General features: G+C 44.1%; 1 protein-coding gene across 3 annotated transcripts in view; it reads left to right on the top strand.

Annotated features, from left to right (window-relative positions):
• Positions 1-18,988, top strand: part of MOV10L1 (Mov10 like RNA helicase 1) — a 110,933-nt gene that overhangs the window by 56,190 nt on the left and 35,755 nt on the right. For 2 of the 3 annotated variants that reach the window (XM_083182892.1, XM_083182894.1), the window contains 3 exons: positions 10,437-10,495; positions 13,325-13,437; positions 15,754-15,853. In XM_083182892.1, coding sequence (XP_083039018.1) covers positions 10,437-10,495; positions 13,325-13,437; positions 15,754-15,853 — 272 coding nt within the window. The remainder of the gene's footprint in view (positions 1-10,436; positions 10,496-13,324; positions 13,438-15,753; positions 15,854-18,988) is intronic. The other variant, XM_083182893.1, reaches the window with a different exon arrangement.

The following is an 18,988-nucleotide window of genomic DNA, read 5'->3' as shown; positions in this document are numbered from 1 at the left end:
CATCATTTGTTCTAACTTTTGGAAGGATTTGTTGGATGCCATAAAAATTTAAAATGTGGCACTCTTTTTTTGTTGTGAACTAATTTAAAATGTGCTGGGACTGAATGTGTTTCTAAACCCTTTCTGATGTTGTATATATGCTCGGAAAGGCGAGTTTTTAGGTTCCTTGTTGTTTTCCCGACATAACATAATTTGCAGGAACATTCCAACATATATACAACATTCCTTGAATTACACGTAATAAAAGAATTTATTTTAAAACTTTTACCATTGGTATCAAAACTTAAAAACTTGGCTTTTTGGCTTTTAACCGTTCTGCACATAAGGCACATACCGCACCTATGGAACCCTTTGGTTCGGATGCTTTGGCGCGGTTCAGTCTCTATACTACTGTGCACCAATTGATCTTTTAATGACGGTGCCCTCCTATAAATAAAGTTGGGGTGATCGGGAATATGTTCCATTAAAATAGGGTCCTGCTGAAGAATTTTCCAGTTATTTTTAAAAATATTCTCAATCTTTTTAAAACAAGAGTTGTACTGGGAAATAAAGGACCATTTAAATTTATCGTCATTATTTCTCTTCGTTTTTTCCACAAGAAGGTCTTCTCTACTGATCCCAGCTATACGATGTTTGGCTTTTACAATGGTTTTTTGTTGGTAGCCTTTTGAGAGGAACCTATCTGCTAGTTCCTCTATTTGGTTTTCACAAATCGTGGGATCAGTGCAGTTACGCTTAACTCTGGTAAACTGACCGAAAGGTATTCCTTCCAGCCAGTTAGCGTGATGTTCGCTAGTTCTATCAATAAAACTGTTGGAATCAGTGGATTTTCTAAAAATTTTTGTGCAAATTTCATTTTCAGAAATATAAATCCATAAATCTAAAAAAGAAAGACCCTCTTGGCTGATGTTAAAAACTAGTTTTATGGAGAAATTATTAGTATTCAGGTTGGCACAAAATGATTCAAGGATATTAATATGCCTATCCCATGCATGTTTAAATTGTATTACTGTATTTGCCTCTACCTCCTCTGATGGGAGGCTATTCCACTTATCTACTACTCTTTCTGTGAAGTAATTCTTCCTCAAATTTCACCTGAATCTTCCTCCCTCTACTTTCAGTGCATGTCCTCGTGTTCTGTTGCTCCTCTTCCTGTGAATAATCTCTCCCACCTGTACCTTTTTTAAAACCCTTGATATATTTGAAAGTTTCTATCACGTCCCCCTTTCCCTTCTCTGCTCTGAAGTATACATATTAAGATCTTTTAGTCTTTTCTTAGTATGTTTTGTGATGTAGGCCATGCACCATTTTAGTTGCCCTTCTTTGTACAGTCTCTAATGTATTTTATATCCTTCTGGAGATATGGCCTCCAGAACTGAACACCGTACTCTAGATGAGGTCATACCAATGACCTATACAGTGGCATTATTACTTCTATTTCTTCTTTCTACTGCTGATACCTCTCCCTATGCAAGCAAGCATCTGACTTGCATTCTTTATTGCTTTGTTACATTGCCTACCTGCCTTTAAGTCCCCTGAAATAGTGATGCCTAGACCCCTCTCTTCCTCAGTAGTTTCCATTATAATGCCGTTTATACTATATTTAGTCTTTTGGATTTTTGGACCCAAGTGCATGATTTTGCATTTTTTGGCATTAAACTGTAGTTGCCATGCTCTTGACCATTTCTCTAATCTGCTTAGATCCTCAATCATTTGTTTTACCCCTCCTGGTGTGTCTACCCTGTTGCATACCTTTGTGTCATCTGCAAAAAGGCACATTTTAACCTCAATTCCATTTGCAATATCAGCAATAAAGATCTTAAAAAGCACCGGTCCAAGTACAGATCCCTGGGGTACTGCACTTGTAACCTTTCCCTCCTTTGACTGTACTCCGTTTACTACAACTCTCTGTTTTCTGTCCTGCAACCACAATCTTATCTATTCAACTATCTTCGATTCCAATCTCAAGCTTTCAAGTTTATTTAACAGTCTGCGATGTGGGACATTGTCAAAAGCCTTAAGGCCCCCCACACACTAGAACGATTTTTTTGTCCGATTTTCGGCCAATATATCGTACAATCGGTCAGAAATCAGACAATCGGCCAAAAAATCATTCTAGTGTGTGGGGGGGGCTTTACTAAAGTCTAGGTAAGCTACATCTACAGCCCCACCTTGATCTATTATTGTAGTCACCCAGTCAAAAAAGTCAGTAAGATTTGTTTGACATGATCTTCCCCCAGTAAACCCATGCTGTTTCGGATCCTGTAAATTGCTGGTTTTGAGAGATTCTGCAACTCTTTGTTTTAAGAGTGTTTCCATCAATTTCCCTACTACTGATCTGGCTCACTGGTCGATAGTTGCTTACCTCTTCCTTGCTTCCATTTTTGTGCAGTGGGACTACATTCGCTGTTTTTCCAGTCCTCTGGGATTACTCCAGTAGCTAGTGACTGGTTGAATAATTCTGTTATTGGTTTTACCAGCTCCCCTTTGAGCTATTTTAGTATCATTGGATGTATCTCATCTGGCCCCATTGATTTATCCACTTTCAGTTTTGAGAGTTCTGTGAGAACTTTCTCCTCTGTAAATGTACTTGTTTTTCCCTCAGTTTTCTGACTATACTTGCAATTTAAATGTGGCCCCTTCCCCTCTCTTTCAGTAGTGAATACTGAGCAGAAATAATTATTAATATGATCTGCTATTACATTGTCTCCCTCAAGAAGACTTCCAATCTGTCTTTAGTCTTATTATTCCACTTTTTGTTTTTCTCCTTTCACTTATATACCTAAAAAAAATTTCCCCCCTTTACCCGCTGACTGGCCCATTTTCTCTTCAGCCTGTGCTTTTGCACATCTGATTACCTTCTTAGCCTCCTTCTGTTTAACGAGATACACCACTTTGTTCTCATTATTCTGCGTCTTCTTAAAAAGCCAACTTTTTTGCTTTCACAATACTTGCTACTTCTTTTGCAAACCACAATGTCTTCCTTTTCCTTGTGTTTTTCCTAACTCTTTGACACAAAGTTCTGTTGCTTTTAGAATTGCACTTTTTAATTTTTCCCACTTCTCCTGCACTCCTTCCAAGTTCACCTAGAGCATGGGTCTTCAAACTGTGGCCCTCCAGATGTTGTGAAACTACATGTTCCAACATGCATTGCCACATATTTTCCTATAAGAGCATGTCAAAACTGTCAGGGCATGCTGGGACATGCAGTTTCACAACATCTGGAGGGCCACAGTTTGAAGACCCATGACCTAGGGGCTCTGTTGGACACAGTGCATCAGCGTATTTACTTGCCGCAGGTACGCCACAAGGCTCTGCAGTCCCATGTTCAGCATCTCCTCTCCCTCAGGTGTGTCTCAATCTATGCTTGCATGAGGGTCTTGGGCTCCATGGTGTCGGCCTTTGACATGGCAGAGTATGCGCAGTTCCACTCTCACCCCCTACAATGGGAAATTCTCAAGAAATGGTCTGGTCGTACTCCAATCTACGATCACACCTGATTTTCTTGTCACTGGCAGCACGGATCTCAACCTCATGGATGGGAGCCCGTTTTGGAACCACCGGTGGACTCTCCTCACCACTGATGCCAGTCGGTTGGGCAGCGGTTACATGTCAGAAATCCATTAAGGGCTTTGGACTTCGCAGGAAAACCTGCTGTCCATCAACGTTCTCGAACTGAGGGCTGTCTTGCTGGCTCTCCGCCAGACGGTGCCTTGGTTTCGAGGTCGCCCAGTCCAGTCGGACAATGCGACGATGGTGGCTTATATAAACCACCAGGGTGGCACGCAAAGTCGGGCTGCCATGGCAGAGGCCTTCTGTATCTTCCACTGGGCGGAGAACAAGATCCACGCCTTGTCGGCAATCTTTATTCCAGGTGTCCTCAATTGGGAAGCTGACTTTTTGAGCCGTCAGACTCTGGATGCCGGCAAATGGACCCTCCATCTGCAAGTGTTCCAGATGTTGGTAGACCGGTGGGGCAGACCAGAGGTGGATTTTATGGCGTCACGCCACAATCACCAGGTCACCCTGTATGGGTCCAGGTCTCGAGACCCGGGAGCTTGCATGGTAGACCCTCTGTCAGCCCCATGGCCGTTCGCTCTCATGTATGCCTTTCCCACCTTCTCAGAGGCCTTCACAAGATTGAAGGGGGCACGTTGATCTTGGTGGCCCCGCATTGGCCCCGGTGGATCTGGTTCTCGGATCTTCAGGCCCTGTCAGTGGCCCTTCCAATCCATCTACTTCTGTGGCCGGATCTGCTCACACAAGGTCCATGCCTCCATCCCGATCTGCAGCGGCTTTCTTTGACAGGGTGGCTGTTGAGACCTCCTTGTTAAAAGCGGAGGTCTTTAATTCACAAGTGATTTCGACTATGCTCAGGGCTTGTAGTCCTTGGGCTGGTGCTGATCGCATCTGGCGTGCTTACTTTTCCTGGTGTCGTTCCCTTCAGTTTAATCCAAAGACTTACTGTTTGTCTTGGATTCTGTCCTTTTTGCAAAATAGTTTGGAGGCTGGCCTCCCACTATCTTCCTTGAAGGTGCAGGTGTCGGCCTTGTCTATTCACTTCCACAGGCGGTTGGCGTTGTTGCAGAATGACTACATTTTCTTGCAGGGGGGCTTGTGCATCCAACCTCCATTTGTTCCACTGGTCGCTCCGTGGGATCTTTCTCTGGTTTATTCTCCCACCATGCCCTAGTGGATGGTAGGGCATGTAATACCGCCTGTCGGCACATGGGTCAAAAAACAGTGGGGAAAAAACCCATGTCGACCTGTCGATCGAAAGTCATGTAGACTTTTTCACCTGTCTACATTCTATATGAATGTAACTTAGCAAGGTGGCGACTTGGTCGTCTACTCTTGTTTTCTTACCCTTTTATGCGTTTGCCTCACAGGACTCAGAATTTCACCTAAGTGTACTAGCTGCGGCCCAGGCGCGTCCCCACCCTTAGGTGACTGCTTTAGGATGTCCCACTGTTTATCCCTGTGTCCCCTGACATCTGCCACTGAAGAAACCGAGATTTATGTCTTACCTGTTAAATCTTTCTTCAAGGACGTCAGGGGCCACAGGGATCCCTCGTCTGCCTGCTTCATTGGTATTGAAGTTCATAGTTCCTCCATTGAGTGAACTTAGTTAAAAGTTCTTCTGTTAAGGGTACTTACACATGTTACAGTTACGGTTTCTCTTCCTTCTATCTTGTCTCCTGCCTGGCTTGGGGAAAATTAAGTAGCTAGCCTAGGAGGTGGGGAAGAGGAGGGGAGGAGCCAGGGCTGTCTGTGAGCAGCCAGAAGTTTAACCTTTCTGCTGCTGGAATTGGGTTGTGACCTCACTCTACCCACTGTTATCCCTGTGGCCTCTGACGTCCTCAAACAAAGAGATTTAACAGGTAAGACATAAATCTTGGTTTTCAAAGGTGGTTCAAACAAGTTTCATTTTTATCCGGATTATTCCCATAGCTAATAAGATGCTGTTTTAAGATCCAGGCTAATCCGAACCCAAATGTCTCTAATTAAAACCATTAAATATGTGTGAAGGCAGTGGGAAATTAGGGAAGTGCTAAGGGATGTCCTTAAACCACACAAAGAGTCATTGGGAAGATCTACTGGAATGCCATCTCCGTTCTGCTTTGCCCAGTTAAATCAATCTTGCTTACTTTTACCACCTCTGTTGGTGTTCTCTTTTGCCTTCTTGGTGCCATAATCTCTACAGAGTTGAGGAACAAGTATTTTGGTTTTGTATTCTGTGAGATGACCCCATTGCAGTACAATAACACGTAGGGAGTTTGGTTAATGCAAAAGATGACTCTGCCCCTGCAAAACTACTTTGCACTGTCAAATCCATTTCTTGTGATTTGGACGCTTAAATCCAGGCAATGGACCACAATGATATAACATGAGTGAGTATATATGGAAATTGTGTGTGCATGGGTTTGGTATTTTTTGTCTACATTCATCAAGTTAAAATTGTTCTGGTGGTGTTGTCTGATTCAGCGGTGCCTATACACCAAACTGTCCTAATGTCAGCATTTTGCAGAATGTAAGCACTTTGACCTGTCTAAATGGTGTACATTCTGATCTCGACGTCATAACTATTGACATGGGGGGGGGGTAGAAGCCTTAGAGAGAGAGCGAAACAGTTTCAAAATGGGATGACCGAGAAACACTTTTTAATTCTGCCTCTCCTGTATCAATTATAAAGTAGCTTGTACCCATTTGGATGTCATCTTGCCACTTCAAACGTAATATTTCTAAAACAGAATAAATTTATATTTCTGCCAATAAAAAGTAGTTACCAACCAGATATCTCTATCGCTGTTGAGAATATGACAATCACTGCTACCACTCAAGCTCGCTGCCTAGTTGTTATCTAGACTCTGAACTCTTCTTTGTTCCCCACATTCAATCTCGAAATCATGCCACATGCACCTAAAAACATATTCAAAATTCACCCTTACCTTACACAAGACACTGCAAAAACTCTAATCTGTGCTCTCATCTCATGCATTGATTATGACAATAGTCTCCTTATTGACCTTCCCCAATACAGACTTTCCCCAATACAGACTCTCACCACTACAGTCCCTCATGAATGCTGCTGTGAGGCTAAACTTCCTAGCGAGACGTTCATTGTCTGCAAAGATACTCTGTCAGTCACATCATTGGTTACCTGTATTCTACCGTATTCAATACAAAATTTGTTACTTGTTTCCTAGCACGGCGCCCATCGTATGCCATCGCATACCACTAATTAAGGTATGCGATGGGACCCGATTTTCGGGTCCTAGGAGCCGCACTGAACAATTTTAATATCGCATCGCATACGATTTGTAATTGTACAGGCACCCTGATGGGTGATTACTATGTTAAATACACTCCCACTATCAACACCAACCCGAAGCGTGGCGAGCGCAGCGAGCCCTTGAAGGATGGCAGTACGCGTCCTTCGACCTTTTCATACCTCCACTATCCACGTCGGCGTGGAGTTGATTTTCTTTAGTGTGGCGAGCGCAGTGAGCCACTGAGCCCGAAGCGTGGCGAGCGGACGCGGAATACATGTGAAGTAATCCGCGTCCCCTCGTGGGGCTCACCATGCTTCGGGCTCGCTGCGCTTGCCACACTACTTAAAATCAACTCCACGCCGAAGTGGATAGTGGGGGTATGAAAAGGTCAGAGGACACGTACCGCCGCCCCATGCGGGCTCGCTACGCTCGCCACGCTTCGGGTTGTCATTCATAGTGCGCTTCGGGTTGTCATTCATAGTGGAGGTGGCGTTAAAAATGGTCGTGCATTTAACATAGTAATCACCCATCAGGGTGCCTGTACAATTAAAAAATCGTTTTGATCGCATGGCATAATAGTGTTCACTCTATAAATTTTTTAGGGCAGGGTGCTGACTACGAGGAGGGCACATTTTTCAATCGTGAGGGCACATTTTTCAGTCAGGAAGTCACATCTTAATTTTAAAGGGCAAAATGATGGGATAGACAGTGGTCAAAGTGGAAATTTTAAAGTGGGGGGTATGGAAAAGGGAAGGCTGGGGTAATGTGCGTGCCATAGGCGCGCTTGCTCCAGAAAAAGGGGGCGTGGCCACCTAAAATGGGACGTGTCCTTGAGTGTAGTGTGCCACGCCATATACCTCTTATGTACATTATGCAACACAATAGTAGACCCTTATACTTGCCCCATAAACACGGAATCAGCCAAAATTCATGTTAAGGTACCCATACATGGAGCGATGTGCTCCCTGCATTTCGAACAAGATCACATCGCATCTAGTTAAAAATGTATGCGATGTGCTAAAGCAGCGTGCATTTTGAACTAGATGCAATCTAGTTCAAAAAGTACGTGCAGCACATACTTTTTGTGCTTTGCGATGTATGATGCGAGGGACCGCTCATCGCCTCGCAAAAAAGGATCGCTCTGTGTATGGGCACCTTTATGTCAAAATTCACATCATGCCACCTGGATTAAGCCAAAATTAAAATCCTGCTACCCAAACGGAGGCAAAAATCCCCTTCTTGCTAGCCGGACTGAGCCAAAATTTACATCCAGGTACCCAGACTGAGCCAAAATTTACATCCAGGTACCCGGACTGAGCCAAAATTCACATCCAGGTACCCGGACTGAGCCAAAATTCACATCCAGGTACCCGGATTGAGCCAAAATTCACATCCAGGTACCCGGATTGAGCCAAAATTCACATCCAGGTACCCGGATTGAGCCAAAATTCACATCCAGGTACCCGGATTGAGCCAAAATTCACATCCAGGTACCCGGACTGAGCCAAAATTCACATCCTGGAACCCGGACTGAGCCACAATTCACATCATGCCACACTGACAGAGCGAAAATTCACGTTATGCAACATATATTGAGTCAAAATTCACATCATGCCACCCGTATTGAACCAAAATTCATGTCAAGCCACCAGTATTGAGCCAAAATTCATGTCATGCCACCCAGATTAAGGAAAAAAATTCACATTTTGCCACACGGTTGAGCCAAACTGTGCGCAGTGGCGTAACTATAAATTTTGCCGCCGCCCCCCCCCCCCCCCCCCCCCCCTCCATGCTATTAATAAAACAATACTCGCAATGGTGGGTAGATGCAGTGTAGGATGGAGAAGTATAGGACAGCAGGGAGAGGAATTGGGGGAAGGAAAAAGGGGGATACTGGGCTGAGGGAGTCTGTGAGATGGTGGGGAACACTAGGTTGGAATAAGGGCACTAATTGAATAGGAGCCTCTGGGCAGGATGAGAGGAGGGTACTACTGTGACAGGCAAGTTGGTGGGTTCTAGGTGCAGGGGCAGTGAAATGGGTGTAGTGGGCTGGTTGGTTAAGGAAGACAGGGAGACACTGGGAATGGGATGGGGGGGGGGGGGGGTATCAGTAAAAGTAGAGCCTGTGGAGAAAATGAAGAACATGGGAACACTGACCTGCTCCTGTTTGCTTCCTGGCATAGCCCATTCCTTTTTACTACAGCCTATCCCCTGCTTCATCCCCTCTGCATTATTAGTGCTGTGCTGCTTCTCCTCAGAGGTTCATGCTTTCTCACAGGCCTCTACTTGTGAAGGACCTGGCTCCCAACATGTGCAAGGCAGCTCTGTGTACCCTCTACCTTGCCCCCAGCAGCTCATTCTGCCCTCCACATATCATGAGCAGCTGTATCCTCATCTACCTGGCTCAGTCCCTGCGGTGGCAGCCTTAACCTGACTCAGGGAGGCTTATCCACACAAGTCCTTGAGGCTCCGTCCGCAGCCCCCACTCTTCCTGGAGTCCTGGCACCCGCACTTGGCAGCAGTGCCTCCATCCCCCCCTTCACCCGGCGGCTCCTTTCGCGCTCCACTCCGCAGTTCCGTGCGGAGGGGGAGGGGGGGCGTGTCTTGGTGCCCTCCCCCTAAATCCAACATGCATCTCCCTGCCTGTGATGGCGTAAGGCAGAAGCTCACTCCCGCCCTCAGCTCTGACCCTGGGATGCTGACTATACAGGGCGCATGCAGCCTGTCATGTATTGGGGATGGGTTGCTGCACAGAGGACCCCCTCTCCCTCTGGATTTGTCCCTGAGACAGTCGGGAGAGGTGCCGCAAAATTTTAACTGGTGACTGGCAAGGCGGGCTGAGCGGAGTGTGAGTGTCGGGGAGAGAAAGTAAGCTGCAGCGCAAGCCGCAGCGTGTATCACAGCAGCGCCCTGTGAAAGAAGCCTAACGGGAACACTACATAAGATGAAAATCGTGGGCGCCGTTCTAGGAAGCAAGTACCCAAAATTTTATTTACTTACGTACAAAGCCATAAACCAAACTACACCAACATACATATCTTCTCATCTCAAAATATCTTCAAATCCAACCTCTACGCTCCTCACAAGATCTACGTCTCTCATCCACAGTCATTACTCGCTTCCATTCCCGATTGCAGGACTTTCTTCGGGCTGCACCCACACTTTGGAATGCCCTCCCAAGCACAATAAGACTCTCCTAGAAGCGTTCCCTGAAAACTTATCTCTTCAGTCAAGCTTATCAAATTCCAGAACCAGTCACTTAACCTTCATATACCGTTCCTATCTAATCACATCCCCACTGTACAGGCCACACATATCCACTCTTTCTTTTCACATTTTCCATCCTCCTGACCCATGGCCAAACTGCTGGGTCATCGTATCATACAGCACACCAGGAACCTTTACATTCTGGTGGAATTAATGCAGTAAAGAATATATATCTTTGTGTAGCAATGCATATTTCCCTATAGATTGTAAGCTAGTGAGCAGTGCCCTTATACCTTTGACTGTCTGTAAATACCCAGTTTTGTGTCACTGTCACTTATTTTAAAGCGCAACAGAATATGCTGCACTATATAACAAACTGTTAATAAATAATTTTAAATATGACTGTCTTGCAGAATGTAAGTGCTAAATCAATTTATTTATATTTTATATATATAGAGTCACCAGCAGGAGGTGTCAGTTTGCTGTAGAACAAGCACAACATCTTGGACAAGCAGGTAAATTGTATACATAAATTACCTATTAAGAAATGTATTTTCAGGTGCCAGAAAAAACAGACTCTTGCCACAATTTATGTTTAAGTTCCTGTGCTAGGCTAAGTTTGGGACTAATTGGATAGCCCCGCGAATCAACTGACCCATGGTAAATAACCACGTGCTATTGAATAAAGCCCCCCCCCCCCCCTCCATAGTGTTGTTCTCTGCATTGTCTCTATACAATATTTTTCATGGTTTAGAGAGAGACTTTACTATATGATTCAGTTGGTGCGGTTCCCTTTTTTTTGGGATATGTATCTATTACAGTATATGCAGGCATTTAACAAATTCCAGGAAACATTTGAGGAAATGCATTGAAAGATAATCAAGAATATTGACGACATTATTAATCTTTATGAATTCTAGTGGTTGTTATTTGGATGGCTGGGTTGGTTTAATAGTATGATTCTCACTGTGGCTGTGAGCAGTATTGGTGTCATGGTTAAATGTGGGGGACAAGCCCCTCATTTGGCATCCTAAGCACTAGGTGATATTTTTTTTACAATCTACTTTAGGGGTAGCCAACTCAGAGCTACCAACAGTTCACATTTTCCAGCTCACCTCACAGGTACACAGCTGCACTCATTACTGACTGACACATTTTAAAAGATCCACAGGTGGAGCTATTTACTTAACTTGTGATGCTGTGAGGAGACCTGGAAAACATTAACTGTTGGTAGCTTTCGAGGACTGGAGTTGGCTTCCTCTGATCTACTTCTTAAGAATTGCCCTATTCTTGTACAGCTGCTGGTTGCGCATGTGCAGACTCCAGCAATGAATGGCTTCGGTGAGTTACACACTTTGTTGCGGGGATGGAGGGCCGGGGGTGGTGGTGGCACTGGACCATGGGAATGCCCAGTGTTTTATTGGGCATCCCCATGGGAGCGTGAGCAGGCCGATGCCTGCCAGGTGCGGACGGCTGACGTCAGCCACCCACCCCGTCTTTGTCTTTGCGCTTGGAAATAAGTAATTTGAGACTGACTTTTATTTGCGATGGCTGGAGCAATCATTAGATGGTCAGCGACCATCGATTGATTTCTCCTGCTACCGGTTGCATGAGAGGCGATTCTCGTACACTTCCCCTCACATGTTACTGAGGGGGTTCGACCGAGCGGCGTTATGCCGCACACTAAGCAGCAAGCAACGACTGCTTAGTGGCAGTGTTGAATTAAGACCTTAGTGCACAAAGCAACAATTTTTTTTAAATATCATTAATTGCACATATTTACGGCTAGTAAAGGAGATCTCTGTGTCTGAGAAATGGACAACTGTATGGGAACATTTTGCAAGAGTAACATCAATTATACTTAGCCACCATTTAAAACATCAATTGATAAGTTGAGACTTGGGGTTAAGTCATCCTTGGCTTGAGGCAATATCAAAGTAACTACATTTCATCCTGTCAGTTGCTTTATATCCTATTTTAGCATATCATAATAGCAAAACTGTGGCAAGGCATGATGGGACTTTTAGTTTGACAACAGCTGGAGGGCCATAGTTTGGACATGCCTGATCTAGTGTGTACCTAGCTCTGTTTGCTTTACACCAGCAGCTTCAGTACCTTGTACTAGCTTCTATATTTACCATATAACATGCTGCATTTAAAACTGATAGAAAGCAATTTCTTGCATTTCTTCAGTCAAAGCAAATTCTATGTAAACGAGGCACCTGCATGTAAATATTTCATGCTGAATAATGTCGGTATGGGGAACCTGTGCTAACCCTTTTTTTTTTTTTTACTTGTTTTTTTCCCTTCACTTATTAACAAAGATTCCTGTGTTGTACAACATCGCTTAATAGGTCGTGTTCCCTGCAACAGGGGCATGCTTGTTAGTATTTGTTATATATGGTTACCTTTACTATCTCACAGCACTGAGGTCATGAGTTCAAGTCCCACCATGGCATTAACTGTGCAGAGTTTGTATATTATCCCCGTGCTTGTGTGGATTTCCTCCGGGTACTCCGGTTTCCTCCCACATTCCAAAAATATACTTGTAGGCTAATTGACTCCCAACAAATTAACCCTAGTGTGTGTGTGTGTGTGTGTGTGTGTGTGTGTATCCGGACTATTGTTAGACAGACCTTACATCGACAGCCATTACATCGACACCATTAGTTCGACAGCTCAATAGGTCGACATGGTTTTAGGTCGACAGGTCGTTAGGTCGACAGCTCATTATGTCGACAGCTCATTAGGTCGACATGTTTTTAGGTCGACACTGCCATTAGGTCGACAGTGTCTATGTCGACAGTCAAAAGGTCGACATGGGTTTTTTCACTGTTTTTTGAGCCGACATGTGCCGACAGGTGGTATTTCATGCCCTACTATCCACTAGGGCGCGGTGGGAGAATAAAATAGTGTGCCGAGCGCAGCGAGGCACCGTGCCCGAAGCATCGCGAGCGAAGCGAGCGATGCGAGGGGCTGCGGTACACTTCAAACTGTGTCCATGTCGACATTTCGGCCAAAAAACAGTGAAAAACCCATGTCGACCTTTTGACTGTCGACATAGACACTGTCGACCTAATGGCAGTGTCAACCTAAAAACATGTCGACCTAATGACATGTCGACCTAATGACATGTCGACCTATTGAGCTGTCGAACTAATGGTGTCGATGTACTTGTTCATCTCAGCAGCAAGATAAAGCTGAATATTTTAGAATTTATGTTTATGTTTAAATTATGTTCAAGGATTTTTAGATGCATTTGTATTGTGTATAAATCCAAGCTACAAGTAATGTCAAGTGTAAAGTAAGACCACCCTGTGATTTATCTGTTTGTTTTTCCAAAGTGTTGTTCCCAGAAACTGTGATATTACAATCTCCACAAGTCCACCCGACCATGCTTAACAAGCAGAAATGTGTGGACAAGAAAGAGCTGATTCTCACCCAGCAGGAAAATCAGGTGAATTAAAAGAAATCTTCTGTTGGTAAAGAGCCCTATTGATTTAGTGTACAATAAGTAGTTAGCTCTATTGTTTGAAACAAATGAAAAGATTGCATCATAAGTTCCTTGGGTTCATGAATCACTGTGCGCAGGTTTCCATAGCCAGGATGAGAAGAATGTTAAATAAACAGTGATAAAAGCACACCAATACCCTCACAGCCATTCCGTAATAGACCGAGAGAGCAGCAATATAACGTCTTATTCCCGCCACACAAAACTGACATGATTACTTTTGGCAGATGGCACTGTTCTCCGTTTAATAAGTACAGTGCTCTCCTTGTTCAGAGCTCATTCTGAGCGTGGTGCATTTAATAGCTCTCAATTACTAGTGTCTGCATTGTTTTTGTGCTCTGAGCTGTGTACAGATATAAATACACTGCCTCTTTATAATTCATCTGCATTCCGCTCTTCCTCCCATTGGAGAATTCAGTTTGATCATGTTTATGTATTGACAGCTTCAAACAAATTTTCAACCCACTTGAAAATGATGGCAAAATGCTGTTCTGTGTTTGTGGAATGGAGATGATCACTGAAAGGTGACCTGGCAATCACGTATTCACTCCTGCATATTGTGCTGGGCTTTTTTTATGAGAGGCCGGAACTGTTACATATATGGAGGAACTCTGTGCACACACTTAATAATGATTTTCTGTCTTTGTCATAGCAGGGTTTGTTATTAAGTACTCTGCCTTTTCATAGGAGCATTTTGTGTTTCTCCAGTTCATGTTCTGCTTTACTGCTTGTGAGCTGTGTAATTTATGCAAATGTTAGGAACACAGTGTCCTGTAATTACAGAACAAATGTACTTCCCTATTCTATCGCTTTCAGCAAACCTGTGCTATTATCTCCTTTTTTTTCTATACAATTTGATTTCATTGGGTAATGTTGCCAGGCGTGTGGAGCTTATGTATTCTGCTATATCAAATCCCTTTCAGCCTGAGCATTATTATGTTTAGGTATTAATCTCCCATGACTTCATTGCGGTTTTGGAAGCTCTGTTAACTCTGTTTAAAGGTTGTGTAGACATAATATTACAGGGACATTAAAGCACATCTAAGTTGGCTTATAGAGTTGAAATGCTACAAACAGTCATAATTATATATCCAACTATTTCTTAAGCTCTTGATAAAAAGAGAGATGTGTTAAATTATTGCTGCACAAAACTTGCTGATAAGCTTATTGATAGCCTTTAGGAGCATTTTAACTATAGACGCACACTGAACCACATAGCCGTTCTATACAATGCACACTAACTCAGTGGTTCTCAACCTTGGTCCAACAGTGCACATCTTCCAGGTCACCTGACAGGTGAACAGGTGCACTCATTAGTCACTGACACATTTTAAAAGGTCACAGGTGGAGCTAATTATTTCACTGATGTTGTGAGGAAACCTGGAAAACGTGCACTGTTGGGGGTCCTTGAGGACTGAGGCTGAGAACCACTGCACTAACTTATGTTGTGGCCTGGCAGAGAATATTTGACACCTACAACTGAGCATGTTACAAGTTGGCTTCTCATATTGGATGCCCTTTTATTTTTGTGACGTTATTGGCAAATTAGTTTAATGTGCCATGGCAGCCACTTGCTCCACTTTATCGACATGCTCCACAAAGCTATGATATCATTAATATGTCTCCAAGATGCCAGTCTTTGAGAAATGGCCATTGCTAGGGGGAGCTTCTGTGTAGGAGTTGTCTGCTTGAACATAGGAAAATAGACTTTGGGGGTATTCAATGTTCCGCCGCTATTCCCGACGGTGGTAATAGCGGCGGGTCCCTATTCAATGGTGTCTTTACCGACAGCATTGAAGAGCCCGACTTTAGAAGCTGTCGGGCCCCTTCTGAAGATAACGGCCGTGGATTGACTCGATCCCAGGCGCAGATCGACAATCAACACGCCCACTTTTCGTAAGATCGGCAAGCAGGATATTGAATTCCGCCAATTTGCTGTCGGACAAACTGCAAACGGGCCTGGATTACGGCTGTTGGGAGGGATCGGCCGCTGGGATTGAATAACCCCCTTTGCCAGCAAATAAGAAGCGTTTGTCCCATCTAGTCTCCCCCTTCTTTTATTGGTGGAAGGAAGCGCAAAATGTAGTTATTTGGCTGGACAGCTTTAAGTTCTAGTGTCTGTTTTATAGCCTGCTGAAGATATAACATTCAGCTTAGCAGTTTACAAACTCCTCACTTGACAGGTCTGCTTATAAGTGAGTCTTTACAAAAGGGAAATTGTACATTTCTTGTGTGTTATAATTCATCTTTGATCTGCCTTAGCAGAGTGAAGAGCAGTACAAGTCCCACACACGCAAGAAAAATTCTGTGTCAATGAGTGACATGGTTACGGTGGCTACACAGACTCAGACTAGCAGACAAGGTGGGTGCTTCATGTGCTGTAACTTTTTTTTTTTTTCTTTTGCCCTCAACAACCGACAAATCTGGTAATAGAAGAAACTAATTGCAGGCACAAATGTACATAATATTTCGGTACTTGTTTAGTTTCACAGCGGCACTTCCCAGCAGATCGTATGCAAATCGCATGCAATATTTGCATACGATTTGCATACGATCTGCTATGCAATTTAACACACCCCCACTGTTCACATCAGCCCGAAGCGTGGCGAGCGCAGTGTGCCCCATGAGGGGACCCGGTACACATACTCCCGACCTGTTCATACCCCCACTTTCCACATCGGCGTGGAGTGGATTTTATAAAGTGTGGCAAGCCACCGAGCCCGAAGCGTGGCGAGCGGCCGCGGAATACACGTCAAGTAATCCATGTCCCCTCGCGGGGCTCCCTGCGCTCGCCACGCTTCAGGCTTGTTTTTCGCGTGCACTCGCCACGCTTCAGGCTCGGTGGCTCGCTGTGCCCACCACACTTTATAAAACCAACTCCGCACCAACATGGATAGTGGGGGTATGAACAGGTCAGGCGGACACTTACCGCATGCGCTCGCCACGCTTCAGGCCGACGTGGATAGTGGGGATGTGCTAAATCGCATCGCGGATCGAATAGTATGCAAATCGTGTGTGATATTTGCATACAATGCGATCTGCTGGGAAGTTCCGCCGTGAAACTAAACAAGTACCAATATTTCTTTTTTAATATTGTATTGTACGACGGGCCACTCTGGGTGCAATCAGGGCACTCTTCAGGTTACAATAGAAAGAAAAGTTTATTCATACATCACCATACCTCAGTCCCAGTTGACGGTTCGACCAATTCACGGCCTTTGTCAAGACAGTTAACAGCCAACAACCAAACAGCACCAAGGATCAGGAGTTCTTTTTTCAATATTGTATAATGTACTTATTTTCTTGCATTACAAGTCTTTGTTTTTTTGTATTTTGAAGTATCTGTATACTATCTTTATTTTTTTATTAATCGTTCTATATTGCAGCAAATTAATTTGCACTTTACAAATTGAAAACGGTGATGAAACAAACTGATTAGTTACAGACAGTAATAGAGCTAGGAAGGCCCTGCTCGCAATCTTACAATCTATAGGAAATAGGCATTAGCTACTGCATAATTGTCCTCCAGATTGCAAAGGTTCTTAGTGGGGTGTATATATCATCCAGCAATGATGGCCTCAGGTCTGGAGGATGGGGAAGTGAAGAAAGCAAAAATAAGTGAGGATATTTTTGACATACAGTGAAGATAGAATTGGATAGGAGAGGGAGAAATTTTATGGCTTCTCTGGTTTAATAATTGTATTACAATGACTTTTGGTAATTAGGTTCCAGTGGGTCAGGATATTCTCTGGCTCCCAATAGTAGCAGTTTTCAAAAATATATTTATGGAGAATAGAAAGATAATAGTGTGGTATTTTTAATGTATACGGCTCAACAACAATATATAATTCAACAGCATACTGGATACTTTACATACAGCCACGTATCTTAAAAAGTGTATATGCCATTGCTATAACCACACATTTTATAAACCTCTTTCATTCTTCATGTAGCCAGGACAGGAGAACTTTCATAGTTGCTATTTCTCTTTTGGCCATCCTGGCCACCTTGGGAATTAGTAGGTCCGGAGGAGCCAGGGCACCTATGCTGTCTCTTAAAGAGACAGACTCCTCCCCTGCTGCATCCCAGAAGACCTCATTTTTTTGTAGGTACCCACAGGAATGGGTGTGTAGTGTTAGTTAGGATTTACAGTTCCTGGGAGTCGTTTTAGATCAAGGCTTGACAATTTTTTCAAGAAGCCAGACAAATTTGCCCCCAAAAAGTAAAGATTACTAAAAACTTGTACAAGGTGTGCTTTAATTAAAGCAGTATGAAACCGGACAAGCATATAAACAATAGGCACCCATCAAACCAAGGCGACCATCAATAATATACACCGTAATGCTCATTACACATTATGCCACACTCCATAATGCCCATTGCACATTAGGTCGCATTCCATAATGCCTATCACACATTATACCAAACACTGTAATGCCCATTACATATTATGCCACACACCATAACGCCCATTACATGTTATACCACACACTGTAATGCCCATTACACATTAGAACACATGCAGTAATGCCTATGATATTTTTATGCCACATAAGTACCAGGCGGAGAGTGGCGACAGCTGTCGGGCGGAGAGTGGTGGGCAGCTCACCCAATTCCCCTTGATACATTGCATGCAGCCCTTCTGCATGCAATGTATTGAATGTGATCCCCACTCCCTGCTGCTGGGAATGGGTCCAACCTGGAGATCATTCATGCAGCATGTATGATCCTTGGGTCCCAACTGATGCAGAACGGATTGAACATCAGACACATGCTATTTGGGACAATTTCTCATGATATTGGGCCCAAATCGCATAGTATATGGGGCCTTTAATCTGCCACATTTTACATATGATCATACTGTACAATATTTAACTATTTAATGTCCCTCCCTGACACCACGTACCCTACCTGCTGCTGCCGGGAGTCTGCTCTACTGTCTGATGTGAAGCCGCTCAGCTATGTGGGGGTGGTGGGCTGATATACGCATCATGGGAGAGGATTGAAATTAGTAGGCCAGCCACGCAGTAATAATTAGCAGGACAAAGGATGCAAAAGTGTGGAAGGAACTGCGCGGACATCCACGGCTTCACGTTGCTGAGGACTGAGCTCAACACCATTCAGAAGGTTCTCCGCTATGCAGGGGGAGGTTCGCCGATATATGCTGAAAGGAGGTTTGACACTGCTATCCACGGCTATGTGGCTTAGGCAGGAGCTGGGACACACTGCCGCTGCGTTCTGTCTCCTCAGCAGGCGGCAGGCCACACCTCTCACAGAATCTAGTTGCCAGACAGGAAAATCTGGTCACTCTAGATACTCATTTACATCAGGAGTTTCTCCCACGGGACAAGGTCCGAGCTCCTTCCACAGCTTGTTCTGCGGTCACCCAGGCCGTCCGTTTTACTAAATAATTGCTACCTTCGAGACCTTGCTTGGTTCCACTCCAGGAGTTTTCAACATTCTAAGCAGTTGGTCTGGGGATCTGAAGTACATGATG

The sequence above is a fragment of the Crinia signifera genome, chromosome 4 (assembly GCF_055691185.1).
Source record: "Crinia signifera chromosome 4, ASM5569118v1, whole genome shotgun sequence".
NCBI lineage: Eukaryota > Metazoa > Chordata > Amphibia > Anura > Myobatrachidae > Crinia > Crinia signifera.
Note: the sequence above shows the minus strand (reverse complement) of the source record. Positions and strands in the feature narration are given on the sequence as shown.